The 20,830-nt window shown below is 40.7% G+C and overlaps 1 protein-coding gene across 1 annotated transcript; it reads left to right on the plus strand.

The window, feature by feature from the left end:
• Positions 1–4,104: 4,104 nt before the first annotated feature.
• LOC138903259 (uncharacterized) lies at positions 4,105–5,277 on the plus strand. Its single transcript, XM_070191197.1, has one exon. It carries the CDS (start codon positions 4,105–4,107, stop codon positions 5,275–5,277), a length of 1,173 nt encoding a protein of 390 aa, XP_070047298.1.
• Positions 5,278–20,830: the final 15,553 nt, after the last annotated feature.

A 20,830-nucleotide genomic window follows, 5' to 3' on the forward strand; every position in this document is an offset into this window, starting at 1 on the left:
GGGTCTCCACTCCCTAGTTGATGATTTTCCAACATAGGGTATCCACTCCCTAGTTGATTTTATTTTTAGACATAGGGTCTCCACTCCCTAGTCGCCTTTTCCAATATAGGGTCTCCACTCCCTAGTTGATTTTATTTTAGACATAGGGTCTCCACTCCCTAGTCGTTTTTCCAACATAGGGTATCCACTCCCTAGTTGATTGATATTTTAGACATAGGGTCTCCACTCCCTAGTCTCTTTTCCAACATAGGGTCTCTACTCCCTAGTTGATTGATATTTTAGATATAGAGCCTCCACTCCCTAGTCTCTTTTCCAACATAGGGTCTCCACTCCCTAGTTGATAATTTTTCAACATAGGGTATCCACTCCTTAGTTGATGATATTTTAGACATAGGTTCTTCACTCCCTAGTCTCTTTTCAAACATAGGGTATCCACTCCCTAGTTGATGATTCTCCAACATAGGGTCCCCACTCCCTAGTTGATGATTTTTAGACATAGGGTCTTCACTCCCTAGTCTTCTTTTCCAACATAAGGTCTCCACTCCCTAGTTGATTTTATTTTCGACATAGGGTCTCCACTACCTAGTTGCTTTTTCCAACACAGGGTCTCCACTCCCTAGTTGATTTGATCTTAAATGCAGGGTACACCATTCCCCGATATCTTTGCCAATATAGGGTATCCCATTCCCTGGCCATATTTTCCCAACATAAGGTACACCAATCCTTAGTTGAGACATCCTTTTGACAATAAAAGAACACAAAAAAAAAAAATAGGGTACACCACTCCCGACCTTTTATTGCTTTCAATAAAGAAGTAGTTTAGAATTTTGTTACAATAACTCACGAAATTTTCCTAGTGCAAACTGGGGCAGAAAAATTTCGTTCGATTGTTTGTTTTGGTGTCCGACTAGGTTTTTACCTCGAGGCACAGGGTTCGAGATGACCAAAAGAAGAAGTCTCAATTCAGAATAAAAGAAAAGAAAAAAATAAGTGAATCCAAAATGCAAAAGCAATTGAAAAGATGTGGAATGCTAAGACATGACTGAAGCCACGAGCATTGGAGTCCCGTTTTGATTAGAAGAAGCTATAGAAAAATGAACTAGAACCTACAGCTAGCGAGCATCAAGGTTTAGACCAGAGTCTGCATGAAGAACCAGTCAAGACTCAAGATCAAGTTTCTGAATACTCATAGATAGGAATCTTGTGACTCATAACTAATAGGCTTGTTTAGTTTCTTTTTTTTATTTTGATATAATGGCAGGGCCGCGGATCGGAGCCTCGACGGAACCTCACTCGACTCCTCAACTCATCATTCCACCATTTTTCTTGAACTACATGCGACATGATTCCCCTATAACTCGGGATATGTAGGCTGTCCAAAACCACGACTTGGTTGCACCCTATCTTTTATTTCTTTTCCTTTTGAATAATGGTTTGGTCAAAAATTAGTCACGTGGCTCACCTAGTCTTTGCCTGAAAACTCTTCATGTTTTCAAGCAAAGAGGGGCAGCTGCGAGCACCTAATTTTTGACTATATTTGAATTTTTATCACCTTCTACTATGTAAATATTTTCAGGATTTAATATATATTTTTTAGCTTTGTTACACTTATATATATATATATATATATATATATATATATATATATATATATATATATATATATATATATATATATATAGAAATTATTAATAATTTAAAAGTTCAATTATTACTATTAGTATTATTTTTATCTTTATTTTTAAATAAAATGAATTAAAAATCGAAAATAAATAAAATTTAATTATTATTTTTATTATTTTATTTTTTAAAATAAATTTCGGATGGGAATTAAAAAATAGGAAAAATAGAAATATAAAATTGAAAAGTAAAAGTAAAAGTAGGTAGAAATTGTTTAATAAAAAAAGTAAAAGAAAGTGGAAAATGAAAAAAATAAAAGTAAAAGAATGTGTAAATTTAAAAAATGAAAAGTAAAATAAAGTTGGAATTAAAAATAAAAGTAAGGGTATCAGATTATTTTTTAAAAAAAGTAAAAGTAAGTGGGAAATAAAAAAAAGTAAAATAAGTGGAAAATAAAAAAAAAAGTAAAAAAGTGGGATTTTAAATATATTAAATGTAAAAAAAAGTGAGAAATTAAAAAAATAAAAGTAAAGGAAAGTAGGGAATTATTTCTTTTAAAAAGATAAGAAAAATGGGAAGTGGAAATTCTTTTTAATTAAAAATAAAAAAATAAATAAAAAATAAAAAATAAAAATCTAAAAATTCCGAAATTTTTTTCTATAAATAGAAGAGAAATATGATGAAAAAAAGGGAGAGAGAAAGGAAAAAAAATAGGGAGGAAGAATTTAGAAAAATTTATTTTCTTCTTCTAGGATAAGGAAATTTCTACTCGTGTCAATCTTTCTTCGGCTTTCTTTCGAAACATCCAGCAGCTTCACCACCCCAAAACCACCAGCCCTTGACCACTTTTGAGACATCATTAACCCCCTCTCCTCCCCCCCCTCCTCCCCCAATAAAAGCTCCAAAAATAGCCACTAAATCGTCAGTTTTGCAAGGTCGATTGAGGTTATAAGTTGAGATTTGCCGCTCGAATTTTCCGTGATCCGAAGGGTCCAGTTGAGAGCTATCTGATCATTGAGTGGTTGTAATTTAAATTGACAATCATCAATACAAAGGTTCACTTCTCTTTCTATTTTGTTTTTCTCATTAATGTTTTGGGTCACTCTGTTTTAATTTAACTTTGAGTATGATATGATCGAGTTCGCATCTGAGTGTGCTAAGATTAATTTGTTCTTATATTGAGTATTTGTTAAGATTAATTTATTGTCCTTTTTAGTAGTTCATATGGTTAATTTTATTGATGAATATGTATTAATTCGTTACTTTTCTTGTTTATTCAATGAAGTAATGGCTTTCCATTTTAGAATGCTTTAGTTTCATTTTGATCTCCTATCTTAGTGACTAAATTGGTCCTGCCTGTATCTATCTATTCCTGCCATAAATTTATTCTAGTTTCAAATATTTGTTAGCAGTAAAATTATAAGAGATTAGGTTGGGCCATGATTGGTGTAAGACTTTAATTGGACTTCCCTAGCGTATTTATGGGCTAATTGTTGCACATGACCAAAAATAAATAAACATTCACAAGCTAGCCAACTTTTTCCATAATTAATTTACTTCATTTCCTCCATAACAATATACATACCTCATGACCTTACAATAATATCAAAATTAGTAATTGAATAATATTCGAACATCGTAGCTTGATTTAGGCTCGATTAATAATAAATCACCGTGACTATGGGTACGGTTCCTGTGGCATAGTCATGATACGTAAACCCCAATTCAAGTGCGCATTTCACGCGACTTGATCATAACTTTAAATAATAATAAAAATAAACATGTTGTAAATCGCGGGTGCGTTTCATGTGGCGCGGTTCGCAATGTGTACCAAAACGACAAGTGTGCGACATCGCGACTTGTTCAAATAAATTCCATAAATATTAAAAAGCGATAAAAGACAAAAATGCACAATGGGTTTAAAACATGTAATAAATATGATAATTACGCCAAGTATTAATTGTTAAGTGAACGTGCTAAAATCACGGAACTCGGGAGTGCCTCACACCTTCTCCCAAGTTAACAGAATTCCTTACCCGGTCTTCTGTGTTCGCAGACCAAAAATAAGAGTCAGATTTCCTCGATTTGGGATTCTAAAATAAATCGGTGACTTGGGACACCATAAATTATTCCAAGTGGCGACTCTAAATAAATAAATAATCTCATTTCGAATAATGTCACTTAAATTGGAAAAACTTCCCTATCCCCTCGGGAAAAAGGAGGTGTGCCAGGGGGCACCACCAATTTTGAAGGGTTCGGACTCCAAAAGTTCGTACAAAAACCCTTCCCCCCGAGCGAGGCTCCCAAACCGATCCCAAAGAAGTTCTGCATGACCGAGATTCCTAAGTACAATGGAACGACTGACCCAAATGAGCATGTCACCTCTTACACATGTGCAATTAAAGGGAATGATCTAGAGGATGACGAGATCGAATCCGTGTTACTAAAGAAAATCGGGGAGACCCTGTCAAATGGAGCTATGATATGGTACCACAATTTACCACTAACTTTGTTCATTCTTTTGCTATGCTCGCATATTCTTTTGCAAAAGCACACGCCGGAGCCATAAAGGTCGAGACTAGGAAGTCGGACATTTTCAAGGTAAGACAGAAAGATAACGAGATGCTCAGAGAGTTTGTGTCTTGGTTCCAAATGGAACGAATGGATATACCACCGGTCGCCGATGATTGGGTCGTTCAAGCTTTCACTCAAGGACTCAATGTACGAAGCTCAATGGCTTCACAACAGCTGAAGCAGAACTTGATTGAATACCCGACAGTTACTTGGGCCGATGTACATAATCAGTATCAATCGAAGATTAGAGTCGAAGACGACCAGCTAGGGGCTCCTTCCAGGTCCGTTTATCCTATCAGGACCGTTGACAGAATCAAGAGGGACATTGATCGAGAACCAAGGTTGAACAGGGATCGATACCAGCCATATAATGGAGATCGAAGGACCAACGGATTTGGGCGAAACCCTGTACGAAGTGAAAGGAGAAATGACCAAGGTCATAGCTCTCGAGGGCTCATGAGCAAAAATGGCTTCAACGGGCATACTAGACCTAAAGAAGCACCACGATTGTCAGAATATAACTTCATTATTGATGCAACCGCCGTCGTATCGACTATCGAACGCATCAAAGAGACTAAATGCCCTCGACCTCTGCAAACTGATCTAGCCCAGAGAAATCCCAACCAAATGTGTAAATATCATGGCACCCATGGCCACAAAACGGAAGATTGTAGACAGTTGAGAGAAACAGTAACCCAGTTATTCAACGACGGGCACCTTCGGGAGTTTCTGAGTGATCGAGCTAAGAATCATTTCAGAGACAGAGATTCCAACAAACAAAACGAACAAGACGAACCTCAACACATCATTCACATGATTGTCGAAGGAGTCGATGTTCTCCAAAGGCCAATGTTAAAACGCACTAAGGTGTCGATCACAAGGGAGAAACGAACTCGGGATTACGTACCAGAAGGAACCTTGTTCTTCAATGACGAGGATGTAGAAGGAGTCATACAACCCCATAACGATGCACTGGTAATATATGTACTCATGAATAAGACTCGAGTTAAGCGTGTGTTAATTAATCCAGGTAGTTCGGCCAACATCATTCGATCAAGGGTCGTAGAACAGCTTGACTTATAGGGCCAAGTTGTGCCCGCAACCCGAGTGCTAAACGGATTCAACATGGCTTGTGAGACTACTAAGGGCGAAATAACTTTGCTAGTGAACGTGGCCGGGACCATCCAGGAGACCAAGTTCCATGTGATCGAGGGCGATATGAGGTATAACGCTCTATTCGGGAGACCATGGATCCACAACATGAGGGCAGTACCCTCGACCCTTCACCAGGTTCTAAAATTCCCGACACCTGAGGGAATCAAAATAATTTACGGGGAGAAACCTGCCGCAAAGGAAATGTTTTCAGTTGACGAAGTGACTCCAGTACCGGCACTCTTATCGACGAAGGGGTCAAATTCGAAGGGAAGACATGAGGCCAAATAGCAATCACAGACGTCGGCCTCGACCCAACTAGAGAAGTAGGGAACTGACGAAGATGATGATTATGGGGTCCCTCGATCCTTCATAGTCCCTGATGAATCCGATGCTACCAAATCAACGGTCGAAGAGCTGGAGCAAGTCATACTATGAAAATATCTGCCCGAACGAAAGGTATACCTGGGCACGGGGTTAACTCCCGAGCTCAGAAAAAAACTTATTCAATTTCTTATAGCTAACATGGATTGTTTTGCTTGGTCCCATCTCGACATGACATGGATCCCACCGGAAATCACTACCTATAAACTAAGCCTAGACCCGAAGTTTCACCCGGTGAAGCAAAAAAGGAGACCCAGTCCGAGATCAAGCATGCCTTCATCAAAGACGAAGCTTCTTAAATAGGGTCTATCCAGGAAGTAAAATACCCTGAATGATTAGCAAACGTAGTAGTAGTCCCTAAAAAAGGGAACAAACTTAGGAAGTGCGTAGATTACAAAGATTTAAATAAAGCATGCCCCAAGGATTCTTTCCCCCTGCCTAATATCGATCGCATTATCGATGCCACGCCCGGCCATGAGGCCCTCACTTTTCTCGATGCCTATTTCGGGTATACCCAAATATAAATGAACCCGGATGACCAGGAAAAGACCTCGTTCATCACTAAATATGGTACTTACTGCTATAACGTAATGCCATTTGGATTAAAAAATGCCGGTGCCACCTATCAACGACTAGTAAACCGGATGTTCGAAGAACAAATGGGGAAATCTATGGAAGTTTACATTGATGATATGTTAGTTAAGTCCCTGCGAGCAGAGGACCATTTGAAACATTTGCAGGAAACCTTCAGTATATTGAGGAAATACAACATGAAGTTGAACCCGAAAAAATACGCGTTCGGGGTCGGGTCATGCAAATTTCTTGGATTCATGGTATCCAACCAAGGAATTGAGATCAACCCCGACAAGATCAAAGATATCGAGGACATCACGGTAGTAGACAACGTAAAGGCCGTACAGAGGTTAATCGGGCATAGCCGCCCTGGGGCGATTCATCTGGAGGTCATCAGACAAGAGCCATCGATTTTTCTCATTGCCGAAGAAGAAAAATAACTTCACATGGACACTGGAATGCCAGTAGGCCTTGGAAGAGCTTAAATGATACTTATCGAGCTCGCCGCTGCTTCACACGCCGAGGGCAAATGAACAGTTGTACTTATATTTGGCAGTATCGGAGATAGCGGTAAGTGGAGTCCTAGTCCGGGAAGAATAAGGTATGTAATTTCTGATTTATTATGTTAGCCGGACCTTGGGCGAGGCCGAAACTAGATATCCCCACCTAGAGAAATTGGCGCTCGCTTTGATAAGCGCATATAGGAAACTAAAACAGTACTTTCAATGTCACCCCGTATGTGTTGTGACAACTTATCCATTGCAAAATATTATGCACAAACCCGAGATTTCGGGATGATTGGCCAAATGGGCCGTAGAAATCAGCGGGTATGATATTGAATATCGACCCCGAACAGCCATTAAGTCTCAAATCTTGACAGACTTTATGGCTGACTTCACCCCAACCCTAGTACCCGAGGTCGAAAGAGAGTTGTTAGTGAACTCGGGTACGTCCTCGGGAATCTGGACCCTCTTTACGGACGGTGCATCGAATGCAAAAGGGTCCGGACTCGGCATCGTACTATAACCGCCCACAGGCAACGTGGTTAGACAATATGAGGCCATGACTAACAACGAGGCCGAATATGAGGCCATGATTGCAGGTCTCAAACTAGCCAAAGGCTTGGGAGCGGAGGTGATCGAAGCCAAATGCGACTCCCTCCTTGTATTGAATCAGGTTAATTGAACATTCGAAGTGAGAGAAGAATGAATGCAAAGATACCTAGATAAGTTACAAGTAACTTTGCATCGATTTAAATAATGAACTTTGCAACACGTGCCTTGAGATCAAAATAGTGAAGCTGATGCCCTCGCAAATTTAGGGTCATCGGTCAAGGACAACGAGCTCAATTCGGGAGTCCTCGTGCAACTCATGAGGTCAGTAGTCGAAGAAGGCCACGCCGAGATAAACTCCACAAGCTTGACATGGGATTGGAGAATTAAATACATAAAATATTTGAAGACCGGAAAACTTCCCTCATATCCAAAAAAATCGAGGGCCATGCGCACGAAGGCAGCACGATTCACCTTGTCTAAAGACGGAACCTTGTTCATAAGAACATTCGATGGTCCACTAGCAATATGTTTGGGACCGGGAGATACCGAGTATGTTCTAAGGGATGTTCACGAGGGCACTTGCGGAAATCATTTTGGTGCCGAATCATTGGTTCAAAAGGTAATCAGAGTAGGCTATTAATCGATCGACATGGAAAAAGATGCGAAAGAGTTTGTTCGAAAATGCGACAAATGCCAAAGACATGCACTGATGATTCACCAACCCGGGGAACTACTCTATTTGGTCTTGTCACCATGCCCATTCATGAATGAAGTGGGGAATGGACATCATTGGCCCTCTTCAATGGGCACCAGGTAAAGCTCAATTTATTTTATTTATGACTGACTATTTTTCTAAGTGGGTTGAAGCACAGAACTTCGAGAAGGTTAGGGAGAAGGAAGTCATCGACTTCATTTGGGACCACATAATATGTCGATTCGGGAGGCCATCCGAGATTGTGTGTGACAATGGGAAACAGTTGATCGGCAGAAAAGTAACCAAATTTTTCGAAGATCATAAGATTAAAAGAATCCTATCAATACCTTATCATCCTAGCGGGAATGGGCAAGCCAAATCGACCGACAAAACCATCATCCAAAATATTAAGAAGAGGCTAACCGATGCCAAAGGAAAGTGGAAGAAAATTCTGCCCGAAGTTCTTTGGGCATACCGCTCAACCTCAAACTCCAGTACCGGGGCTACCCCATTCTCATTGGTTTATGGCGTCGAAGCTCTAATACCAGTCGAAGTCGGAGAGCCGAGTATCAGGTTCCGATATGCAACAAAGAAATCAAATAATGAGGACATGAATATGAGCCTGGGACTATTGGATGAAAGGCGCGAAACCGCCCTCGTCAAATTGGCTGCCCAAAGATAATGGATCGAGATATACTACAATCGAAGAGCCAGTCTTCGCTATTTTGACATCGGGGACTTAGTGCTAAGGAAAATGTAATGACCCAACCGGTCATTTTAACTTTTAGAACCCTGTTCCTCAAAAATAAAATTTCTCGTATGTGCTTTTAATGATTATTGACTTGCGGGGATGGTTGGTTCGGGATTTGGAAGCGTTTGGGTTGAAATCGGAATACTTGGTTCCTTAAGTCAGCCTTAAAAGGCCAAGTTTGAATTTGGTCAACATTTTGAGAAAATGACCCAGGAATCGGGATTTGATAGTTCCAATAGGTTCGTATGATGATTTTGGACTTGGGCGTATGTCCAAATGGGCTTTGGATAACCCGGGAGCATTTTGACGCTTAATAGTAAAAATCAACTATTTGAAGGTTTAAAATTCTTTAAATTTGGTTTGGAGTAGGATTTTGAGTAATTGAAGTCCGTTTGGAATTCCAAGTTTGGAAATAGTTCCGTATAGTGATTTAAGACTTGCACGCAAATTTTCGTGTCATTCTGAGTAGTTTAAGTATATTTCGGCGCATTGGAAGTAAATTGAAGAACTTGAAATTCTTAAGTTTGAATCAATTTGGTTTGGGGTATGATTCTTAGATTTGATGTTGTTTTACACGTTCCGTGAGTTCGAGCGAGTCCGTTTTATGATTTTAAACCTGTGGGTATGTTCGGGAGGGCCCCCGAGTTTTAACCGGACGAGGCTTGGATCAATTTTGGAATTTTGAAGAAGAGCTGAAGCTTTCAGCTTCTGGTATGATCGCACCTGCGCATGGTCAGCCGCAGGTGCGAATGGGAGGATCTGCCCGGCCGTCGTAGATGCGAAGAATTGGGCGCAGAAACGGACGCGCAAGTGCGGTCCTTTGGGCGCAGGTGCGGAGCCAGTCCAAGAGGAAACATCTCGCACCTGCGAGGTTTTTCCGCAGGTGCGAAAGCCGCAGGTACAAACACCTTCCGCAGGTGCGAAAAATCTGTCTGGGCAGAAGCTTAAAACGGACGAAGCTTAGTCCATTTTTGTTCGTTTTTCTTCCATGTTTGGGCGATTTCAGAGCTTTCTCATAGGAGATTTCAACTAGCAAATTGGAGGTAAGTTAATTCTACACCTCTTGAGTTAAATACATAGATTATAAGTAGATTATAACTAGTAAATCTTAGAAATCAAAGGTTTAGGTGAAAAACCTAAATTTTTATAAAAATGAGATTTTATCCATGAAAATAGTTATGGAATTGGGTAAAAATTATATATTTTAAGTTCTTGAGATTATGGGTAACGTTTTCATCCGAAAATTTTCAGAATCCGGGCATGTGGGCCCAGGGTTAATTTTAGAAATTTTACCATTTTGGATAGGGTAATTTATTTAATAGATGAATTTCGAATTATTGAACATATATTAATTATTTTATATAACTTTTGGATAGTTACGGATTTTTCGGCATTGAATCGAGAATTTTACGCGACGCGATAATCGGAAAGTGGATTTTGAGACGAGGTAAATCCATTGTCTAATCTTGAGATTGGGATATTACCCCATAGGGATTAAATTAAATAATTGTTACTAATTGCGGGGGCTACGTACGCACGAGGTGACGAGAGTCCGTGCATAGCTACTATAAATGCTAAAGTCCGTGTAGTTTAGGACTCAAAGCATGAATTACTTGTGTAATTGAATTCCCTGATTTATTAATATTAAATTGATATATATGAGTATATTATGAATTGTTAGATAAAGATATTAAAGGATAGAAATTTCATATGCTTGATTTTCTGTTTAAATCAATTAATTATTAAAAGAAATTATTCTTCCTCCCGAATTTATCTAATAATAAATATACTCTCCTTCCGGAGGTACATAAGAAAATGTCCTCCTTTCTTGTGGAGCGGGCCGAATGCCGCGGCAGGATAGATGCATCTATGGATAGCGTCGCACGTCCCTCGGCAGTGTACACGACACTCTGGATCGGGTCGTATGTCCTCGGCAGAAATCGTGCTTAATAATAATAATAATTACACGATACTTTAATAGCTTATTTCAGCTTGCGAAGCTAATTGATAAATTGAAAAATCCTTGGAATTTAATGAATTATTATTCTTGCTTGTTAAAGAATTAATTATTATTTTTGTAAATGATATTCAATTGATAAATTAGAAATTATTTGAATTGAGTGAATTTAATTAATATATTGAGAATTGTTGCATTTTAAGAAATTTGATTATTTCCGCTGATTAAATAAATTATTTTAAATTCTGAAATCACGTTGATTTAAATATCCTAGTTGTATTTTAATTATTATTATTATTGACCCATAGTGAGTGTCAAAGTCGGCCTTCTCGTCTCTACCACTTCGAGATTAGGCTTGATACTTATTAGGTATACGTTGTTTACGTACTCATACTACACTTCCTGCACTTTTTGTGCAGGAACTGAGGCAAGTACTAGTGGGGGACCTATTGCCCTACACCCACGTTATCCAGGAGCATAGTGGTGAGTTGTTTCTCTTATCCGTTCTGCAGCTACTAGTGTCTCTCTTTGTATTTTTCATTCTGTTTATTTTTATTTCAGACAGTATCTGAGGTTTTGTATAATTTATTAGATGCTCATACACTTGTGACACCAGGTCTTGGCACACACATTAGTAGAATTTGGGTTTTATTATTTCTATTAGTTTTAAATTTTGTCAATGAATACTTAATTTATTAAGTTGTCTTGCCTAGCCGTAGTGTTGGGCGCCATCACGACCTATAGGTGAAATTGGGTCATGACAATATGGTATCAGAGCACTAGGTTCACGTAGGTCTCTCAAGTTATGAGCAAGCCTAATAGAGTCTTGCGGATCGGTACAGAGACGTCTGTACTTATCTTCGAGGGGCTATAGGGTGTTAGGAAATTACCTTTCTTTATATTCCATCGTGCAATTAATGTAGTACTAAATATCCTTCTCTTATTCTCTCACAGATGGTGAGAACGCGCTCGAATGAAGTTTCAGACCAGGGAAGAGCTACTCCCCCAGTTGCTAGAGGCCGATACCGAGGGAGGGCTCCAGCTCGTGGTAGAGGGCAAGGACGTCCCAGGACTGTTCCAGTTATGCCGCCAGTGGGTCCAACAGAGAATCCCATTATTGAGGAGCAGGGTGAGGTGCCTGTGGCAGAGCCAGCTCTGGTGGATTTCATATCTGCACCGGGATTTCAGGATGTCATGGGTCGTCTGTTGTGGTTCATGGACAATATGACTCAAGCCGGTTTATTTCTGACAGACCCAACCACATCTCAGGCGGGCGGGGGAGCACAGACCCCTACCGCGTAGGCTTATGGATAGGTAGTTGTTGTACATCAGACCCAGGGTGCACTACCCGTGGGTAGAGTCCAGCCAATAGCAGCAGCTACACCTGAGCCCAGGCCAGCTGTAGCCGTCGATCCTCAGAAATTATTGGATAGATGGACTAGACTACATCCTCTTGTCTTTGGGGGTCAGCGACATGAGGATCCCTATGACTTCATTGATCGGTGCAAGGATAGATTGTACAACATGAGGATATTGGAGTCTCGTGGAGTAGACTTTGCTACTTTTCATCTAGAGGGCAGAGCCCGTAGATGGTGGAAGTCTTATATTCTTGGCAAACCAACAGATTCTCCTCCCATGACTTGGGACAGTTTCACCTGTATCTTCCTAGACAGGTATATTCCACCCTTCCAGAGGGAAGAGTTGCAGTTTCAGTTTGAGCAGCTCCATCAGGGTCAGATGTCAGTGACTGATTATGAGGCGAGCTTTTCTGAATTATCTCGCCATGCACTTGTGATACTCCCTACTGAGGCGGAGAGAGTGTGGAGGTTTGTTACCGGTTTACATACTGGTATTCAGGCCACTATGGCTCGAGAGGTTAAGATGGGTACTTCTTATGAGTGAGTTGTGGAGATAGCACAGAGGATTGAGGGTGTGCGTCAGCGGAGCCGAGAGCAAATTATGAGAGATAAGCGGTTCAGGTACTCTGGAGAGTTGAAAGGTGCTCCGTGTATGGGCAGAGGTCAGTTCGTGAGGGGGCAGTCCAGTAGACCCCCATTTCCAGCACCACCACCTCCTCGAGGTGCTCCAGTGTGACCTTATCTCAGTGCTATACCAGAGAGTTCTTACCACCCACCAGCTATTCAGGGTCCTTCCAGTGGGTATTCAGGTCCCCAAGGCCAGACTCTCAGTCAGCAGCCCATCGCACCGAAGAGTTGTTATAAGTGTGGGGATCCTAATCACATGCGGAGATTTTTCCCCAGGCTTCGGGGTAGACCAGTACAGCAGGGTCAGCAGCCTATGCTTACCAGACCAGTTCCTCCACCAGTAGTCCGACCACCAAGAGGTGGAGGACAGGTGGGTAAGGGTCATCCTAGAAATAGATGTCAGCCAAGCGGAGGCCAGCCAGTTGGTGCTCCAGCTCGGTTCTATGCTTTTTCGGCTAGACCAGATGCAGAGGCCTCAGATGCTGTGATTACAGGTATTATTTCTATTTGCGGCAAAGATGCCTCGGTATTATTTGATCCAGGATCCACGTATTCATATATGTCGTCTCTATTTGCTCCATTCCTGGGTGTTTCTTGTAAGTCCTTGAGTACTCCTGTTTATGTGTTCACTCCTGTAGGCGATTCTGTTATTATGAACTGGATATACCAGTTCTGTATTATTACATTCTGTGGTTATAAAACTAGAGCAGATCTTTTATTGCTCGAGATGATTGATTTTGAAATTATTCTGGGTATGGACTAGTTATCTCCATATCATACTATTCTAGATTGTCATGCCAAAACTGTTACCTTGGCTATTCCATCTTTGCCTAGGCTTTAGTGGAAGGGTTAGTCGATTAGTTCATTTAATCGGGTATTTCTTTTATAAAGGCTCAACACATGGTTGAGAAAGGTTGTTTGGCTTATCTAGCCTATGTTCGGGATACTACTGCAGAGACTCCGGCTATTGATGCAGTGCCAGTAGTTCGGGAGTTCTCCGATGTATTTCCTTCAGATCTTCCAAGTATGCCACCTGATCGTGATATTGATTTCTGTATTGACTTGGCTCCAGATACTCAGCCTATATTTATCCCACCGTATCGCATGGCTCCGAAAGAATTGAAATAATTGAAAGAACAGCTTGAAGAGTTATTAGCCAAAGGGTTCGTCAGACCGAGTGTATCGCCTTGGGGTGCATCAATATTATTTGTGAAAAAGAAGGATGGAACAATGCGAATATGTATTGATTATCGCCAATTGAACAAAGTTACTATTAAGAACAAGTACCCGTTGCCATGTATTGATGATCTATTTGACCAGTTGCATGGTGCTAGGGTGTTCTCTAAGATCGACTTGAGGTTGGGGTATCATCAATTGAAGATTCGAGATTCGGATGTTCCGAAAACTGCTTTTCGTACTAGATATGGTCATTATGAGTTTCTGGTAATATTTTTCGGTTTAACTAATTCCCCGACAACATTTATGGATCTTATGAACAGGGTATTCATGCCATATATTGATTCGTTTGTCATTGTCTTCATTGATGACATTTTGATCTACTCGCGCAGTAAGGAGGAGCACGAGCAACATATGAGAGTAGTGCTTCAGACATTGCGGGAACAAAAGCTATATGCTAAGTTCTCTAAATGTGAGTTTTGGCTAGAGTCTGTAACATTTTTGGGGCATATTGTATCGGGCGAAGGTATTAAAGTTGATCCCAAAAAGATTGAGGCAGTTCAGAATTGGCATCATCCCACTTCGGTGACTGAGATCAGGAGTTTTCTGGGTTTAGCAGGTTATTATCGTCGGTTCAGGGAAGGTTTTTCATCTATTGCAGCACCTTTGACCAAATTAACCCAGAAGGGTGTTCAGTTCCGATGGTTCGATGATTGTGAGTCAAGCTTTCAGAAACTCAAGACAGTATTGACTACAGCACCAGTGTTAGTGTTACCTTCCGGTTCAGGAATGTATACAGTGTATTGCGACGCTTCACGCGTTGGTTTGGGTTGTGTATTAATGCAGGAAGGGCAAGTTATTGCATATGCTTTACGTCAGTTGAAGCCCCACGAGCAGAATTATCCGGTACATGATTTGGAGTTAGCTGCGATTGTTCACGCCCTTAAGATTTGGAGGCGTTATCGTTATGAGGTGTCCTGTGAAGTTTATACTGATCATCATAGTTTGCAGCATTTGTTCAAGCAGAGGGACTTAAATTTAAGGCAGCGCAGATGGCTGGAATTACTAAAAGATTATGATATTACTATCCTATATCATCCAGGTAAAGCAAATATAGTTGCAGATGCCTTGAGTAGAAAGGCGGAGAGTATGGGTAGTTTGGCTTTCATTTCAGCAGAAGAGAGGCCATTAGCTTTGGATATCCAGTCCTTGGCCAACAAACTTATGCGACTAGATATCTCAGAGCCCAATCGAGTTCTTGCATGTGTCGTAGCTCAGTCTTCACTATTTGATCAGATTAAGGCTCGCTAGTATGATGACCCACACTTAATGGTTCTTCGAGAAATGGTACTACGAGCTGGTGCCAAGGAAGTCACTATTGGTACAGATGGTGTTCTGCGACTCTAGGATCGTCTGTGTGTTCCTAATGTGGATGAACTGATGAAAAAGATCCTGGAGGAGGCACACATTTCTTGGTATTCTATTCATCCTGGTGCTACGAAGATGTATCGTGACTTGAGGGAGCATTATTGGTGGCGACGAATGAAAAAGGACATAGTTGAGTATGTAACTAGGTGTCTAAATTGCCAACAAGTTAAATATGAGCTCCAGAGGCCAGGTGGCCTACCGGAATGGAAATGGGAACGCATCACTATGAACTTTGTAGTTGGGTTGCCGCGGACCTTGAGGAAGTTTGATGCAGTTTGGGTGATTGTTGACAGGTTGACCAAGTCGGCACATTTTATTCATGTTGTGACTATGTATACTTCAGAGAGGTTGGCCCAGATTTATATTTAGGAGATAGTTCAGTTGCACGGTGTGCCAATTTCCATCATATCGGATAGAGGCCCTCAGTTTACTTCACATTTCTGGAGAGCAGTACAGAGTGAGTTGGGGACCCGTGTAGAGCTCAGCACAGCCTTTCATCCGCAGACCGACGGGCAGTAAGAGCGGACAATTCAGATTTTTAGGATATGCTCAGAGCATGTGTGATTGACTTTGGAGGTCAGTGGGATCGTTTCCTGCCTTTGGCCGAGTTTGCTTATAATAACAGTTACCAATCCAGCATCGAGATGGCTCCATTTGAGGCTTTATGTGGTCGTCGATGTCGTTCACCTATCGGATGGTTTGAGCCCGGTGAGGCTAAGTTATATGGTACTGATTTGGTAAAGGATGCCTTGAAAAAGGTAAAGTTGATTCAGGAGTGACTTCGTACAGCACAGTCCAGACAGAAGAGTTACGCGGATCAGAAAGCGCGTGATTTATCCTTTATGGTAGGTGAAAAAGTTCTCTTGAAGGTTTCGCCGATGAAGGGAATTATGAGATTCGGGAAGAAGAGCAAGTTGAGCCCAAGGTTTATAGGCCCATTTGAGGTGTTGAGACGAGTTGGGGAGGTTGCTTATGAGCTTGCATTGCCTCCTAGTCTATCGGGAGTTCATCCGGTTTTTCATGTATTTATGCTCCGGAAGTATCATGCTGACCTATCACATGTGTTGGACTTCAGCACAGTTCAGCTAGATCAAAGTTTGGGTTATGAAGAAGAGCCATTTGCCATTGTTGATAAACAAGTTTTCCAGTTAAGGTCCAAGAGGATTTCAGCAGTAAAGGTCCAGTGGAGGGGCCAACCAGTCGAGGAAGCGACTTGGGAGGCCGAGGAAGACATGAAGAGCAGATATCCACACTTATTTAGCACTCCAGGTATTATTCTAAACCCGTACGAGAACGAACGTTTGTTTAAGAGGTGGAGAATGTAATGACCCAACCAGTCATTTTAACTTTTAGAACCCCGTTCCCCAAAAATAAAATTTCTCGTATGTGCTTTTAATGATTATTGACTTGCGGGGATGGTTGGTTCGGGATTTGGAAGCGTTTGGGTTGAAATCGGAACACTTGGTTCCTTAAGTTAGCCTTAAAATGCCAAGTTTGACTTCGGTCAACATTTTGAGAAAATGACCCCGGAATCGGGATTTGATGGTTCCAATAGGTTCGTATGATGATTTTGGACTTGGCGTATGTCCGAAACGAGTTTTGGATAACCCTGGTGCGTTTTGACGCTTAATAGTAAAAATCAACTATTTGAAGGTTTAAAATTCTTTAAATTTGGTTTGGAGTAGGATTTTGAGTAATTGAAGTCCGTTTGAAATTCCGAGTTTGGGAATAGTTTCGTATAGTGATTTAAGACTTGCACGCAAATTTTCATGTCATTCCGAGTAGTTTAAGTATATTTCGATGCATTGGAAGTAAATTGAAGAACTTGAAATTCTTAAGTTTGAATCAATTTGGTTTGGAGTATGATTCTTAGATTTGATGTTGTTTTACACGTTCAGTGAATTCGAGCGAGTCCGTTTTATGATTTCAATCCTGTTGGTATGTTCGGGCGAGGCTCCAGGGGCACCGAGTGTTAACCGAACGAGGCTCAGATCAATTTTGGAATTTTGAAGAAGAGCTGAAGCTTCCAGCTTCTCGTATGATCGCACCTGCGCATGGTCAGCCGCAGGTGCGAGCCACCAGCCGCAGGTGCAAAGGGGAGGATCTGCCCGGCCATCGCAGATGTGAAGAATTGGGCGCAGAAGCGGATGCGCAGGTGCGGTCCTTTGGGCACAGGTGCGGAGCCAGTCCAAGAGGAAAAATCTCGCACCTGCGAGGCTTTTCCGCATGTGCGAAAAATCTGTCTGGGCAGAAGCTTAAAACGGACAAAGCTCAGTCCATTTTTGTTCGTTTTTCTTAAATGTTTGAGCGAATTCAGAGCTTTCTGAGAGGAGATTTTAACTAGCAAATTGGAGGTAAGTTAATTCTACACCCCTTGAGTTAAATACATAGATTATAAGTAGATTATAACTAGTAAATCTTAGAAATCAAAGGTTTAGGTGAAAAACCTAGATTTTTATAAAAATGAGATTTTAACCACGAAAGTAGTTATGGAATTGGGTAGAAATTATATATTTGAGTTTTTGAGATTATGGGTAACGTTTTCATCCGAATATTTTCAGAATTCGGGCACGTGGGCCCGATGTGAATTTTAGGAATTTTACCATTTTGGATAGGGTAATTTATTTAATAGATGAATTTCGAAATATTGAACACATATTAATTATTTTATATAACTTTTGGATAGTTTCGGTATTGATTCGAGAATTTTACGCGACGCGATAGTCAGAAAGTCGACTTTGAGACGAGGTAAGTCTCTTGTCTAATCTTGTGAGGGGAAAATTACCCCATAGGGATTAAATTGAATAATTATTGCTAATTGCGGGGGCTACGTACGCACGAGGTGACGAGAGTCCGTGTGTAGCTACTATAAATGCTAAAGTCCGGGTAGTTTAGGACTCAAAGCATGAATTACTTGTGTAAATTATATTTCTTGATTTATTAATATTAAATTGATATATATGAATATATTGTGAATTGTTAGATAAAGATATTAAAGGATGAAAATTTCATATGCTTGATTTTCTGTTTAAATCAATTAATTATTAAAAAAAATTGTTCTTCCTCCCGAATTTATCTCATAATAAATATACTCTCCTTCCGGAGGTACAGAAAAAAATGTCCTCTTTTATTGTGGAGCGGGCCGAATGCCTCGGCAGGATAGATGCATCTATGATAGCGTCGCACGTCCCTCGGCATTGTACACGACACTCTAGATCGGGTCGTACGTCCTCGGCAGAAATCATGCTTAATAATAATAATAATTACACGATACTTTAATAGCTTATTTCAACTTGCGAAGCTAATTGATAAATTGAAAAATCCTTAAAATTTAATGAATTATTATTCTTGCTTGTTAAAGAATTAATTGTTATTTTTGTAAATGATATTCAATTGATAAATTGAAAATTATTTGAATTAAAGGAATTTAATTAATATATTGAGAATTGTTGCATTTGAAGAAATTTTATTATTTTCGTTGATTAAATAAATTATTTTAAATTCTGAAATCATGTTGATTTAAATATCCTAGTTGTATTTCAATTATTATTATTGACCCATAGTGAGTGTCAAAGTCGGCCTTCTCGTCTCTACCACTTCGATATTAGGCTTGATACATACTGGGTAAACGTTGTTTACGTACTCATACTACACTTATTGCACTTTTTTGTGCAGGAACTGAGGCAAGTACTAGTGGGGGGCCTATCGTCTTACACCCACGTTATCCATGGGCATAGTGGTGAGTTGTTTCTCTGATCCGTTCTACAGCTACTAGTGTCTCTCTTTGTATTTTTCATTCTGTCTATTTTTATTTCAGACAGTATTTGAGGTTTTGTATAATCTACTAGATGCTCATACACTTGTGACACCAGGTCTTGGCACACACATTAGTAGAATTTAGATTTTATTATTTCTATTGGTTTTAAATTTTGTCAATGAATACTTAATTTATTAAGTTGGCTTGCCTAGCCGTAGTATTGGACGCCATCACGACCTATAGGTGAAATTGGATCGTGACAGAAAGTCACCCTCAACACCCAAAATCCAAACAAAGGGAAATTGGATCCGAATTGTGAAGGACCGTACCAGATTCTTGAGGTCACCGAGAAAGGGTCCTACAAGCTCGGAATGATGAATGGAGAACAGATACCGAGTAATTGGAATATATCTCACCTAAAATGGTATTACTGCTAAGGTACGACCTTATTTCATTTCCTTTTTCAGACTAACACTTGCAGGTGGTCAACGAGAAACGACAATGGATTTTTCGTCTATGCTCAAGAACGGAGCCTTACTGGCCCAATGCGCAAGCTTGATCAGCCCCACTCAATAGAATTGGGGACTGTAGAGGCGCATAAGGTGGTCGAGGGTAAATGGACATCCCTCGATTTTGCTTACAAAAAATCGGAGGAGAATCATTATTCTCCAGAAGGAGGGGTAGATATGGCTAAGAGTCACATCATACATCTTGCAAAAGGCAATGACGATAGGGTCTAAGGGACCCAACATGAAGGTATAAGTGTAAACACTTAGAAAACCCTCCACGTGAGTAGTGATTGATTCATCGGGTGAAGGAACCATCACATGCTTATTGATCCAATTGCAGTCCTCTTTAACATTGGTGAGGAGATCCTCGGTGATTGAGCACATGTATCTCGAGACCGGCTCACATCGGCCCGGTACCGAGGAGGTCTTTTCAACCTTAAAATCGGTAACAGTGGGGCACCCTGCCGGAATGAATTCCACAAAGTGAGGCTTCGCCGCACCCCCGCCACCGACATGTCATAATGAAGAAGCGGACTCCTTTTGCGGTACAATTTTTGAAGTTTTCGCCATTGAAGAATAGGAGGAAAGAGAATTAAAATGGTATGCGGTTTGACAAAAGTTTAAGAAATTTGGGTGCAAGAGTTGCAAAGCATAGGGATTTTTGAAGGAAAAACAAGAATAAGAGGAGCTTTTAGCATAAAGTTTGAATGAAGAAAAATTGGATACTTATAGCTTGCTGGTGACGGTTCAGAACTGGTAGTGGCCGACCAGCGGCTGGCAGGCATTTAATGCCTTAATAACTGGACCGACGGGACGTTTCAATATCCATTTGTCGCTTATGTCATAGTCAGGTTCGTCGCTTACGTCATGGCCCATCGAGACGGGATTCGGAAATTCATGTCGTTTCTCGTCATTTTCTCTCCAAGAAACGAGAGCACTATCTGTATACGGCCAAAATCGGGCTCGCCCCTTGCTTGACTAATCAAGACTGGGATATGATAGATTAAGGTCCAACCTCGAGTCATATCGAACCGAGGTGTGAAATTATATCGTCAAACTCGAGACCCCAGGACCGAACAAAGTCAAGATCAGGCAAGATCGAGGGAAACCTGCTGAGTCGGATAACAGAAAGGCGAAATACCCGCGATCGAGCGTAGATCACGGCGGAGATCTCGGCATGTATCAAGGATAGGCCGGTTAATTAGCCAATTAGGA

This window comes from Nicotiana tomentosiformis, chromosome 12 (assembly GCF_000390325.3).
Source record: "Nicotiana tomentosiformis chromosome 12, ASM39032v3, whole genome shotgun sequence".
NCBI classification, from domain to species: Eukaryota; Viridiplantae; Streptophyta; class Magnoliopsida; order Solanales; family Solanaceae; genus Nicotiana; species Nicotiana tomentosiformis.

What these genes read in the sequence shown, in the direction of transcription:
- LOC138903259 (XM_070191197.1), top strand. Translation starts at nt 4,105, where the DNA reads ATGGTACCACAATTTACCACTAACTTTGTTCATTCTTTTGCTATGCTC.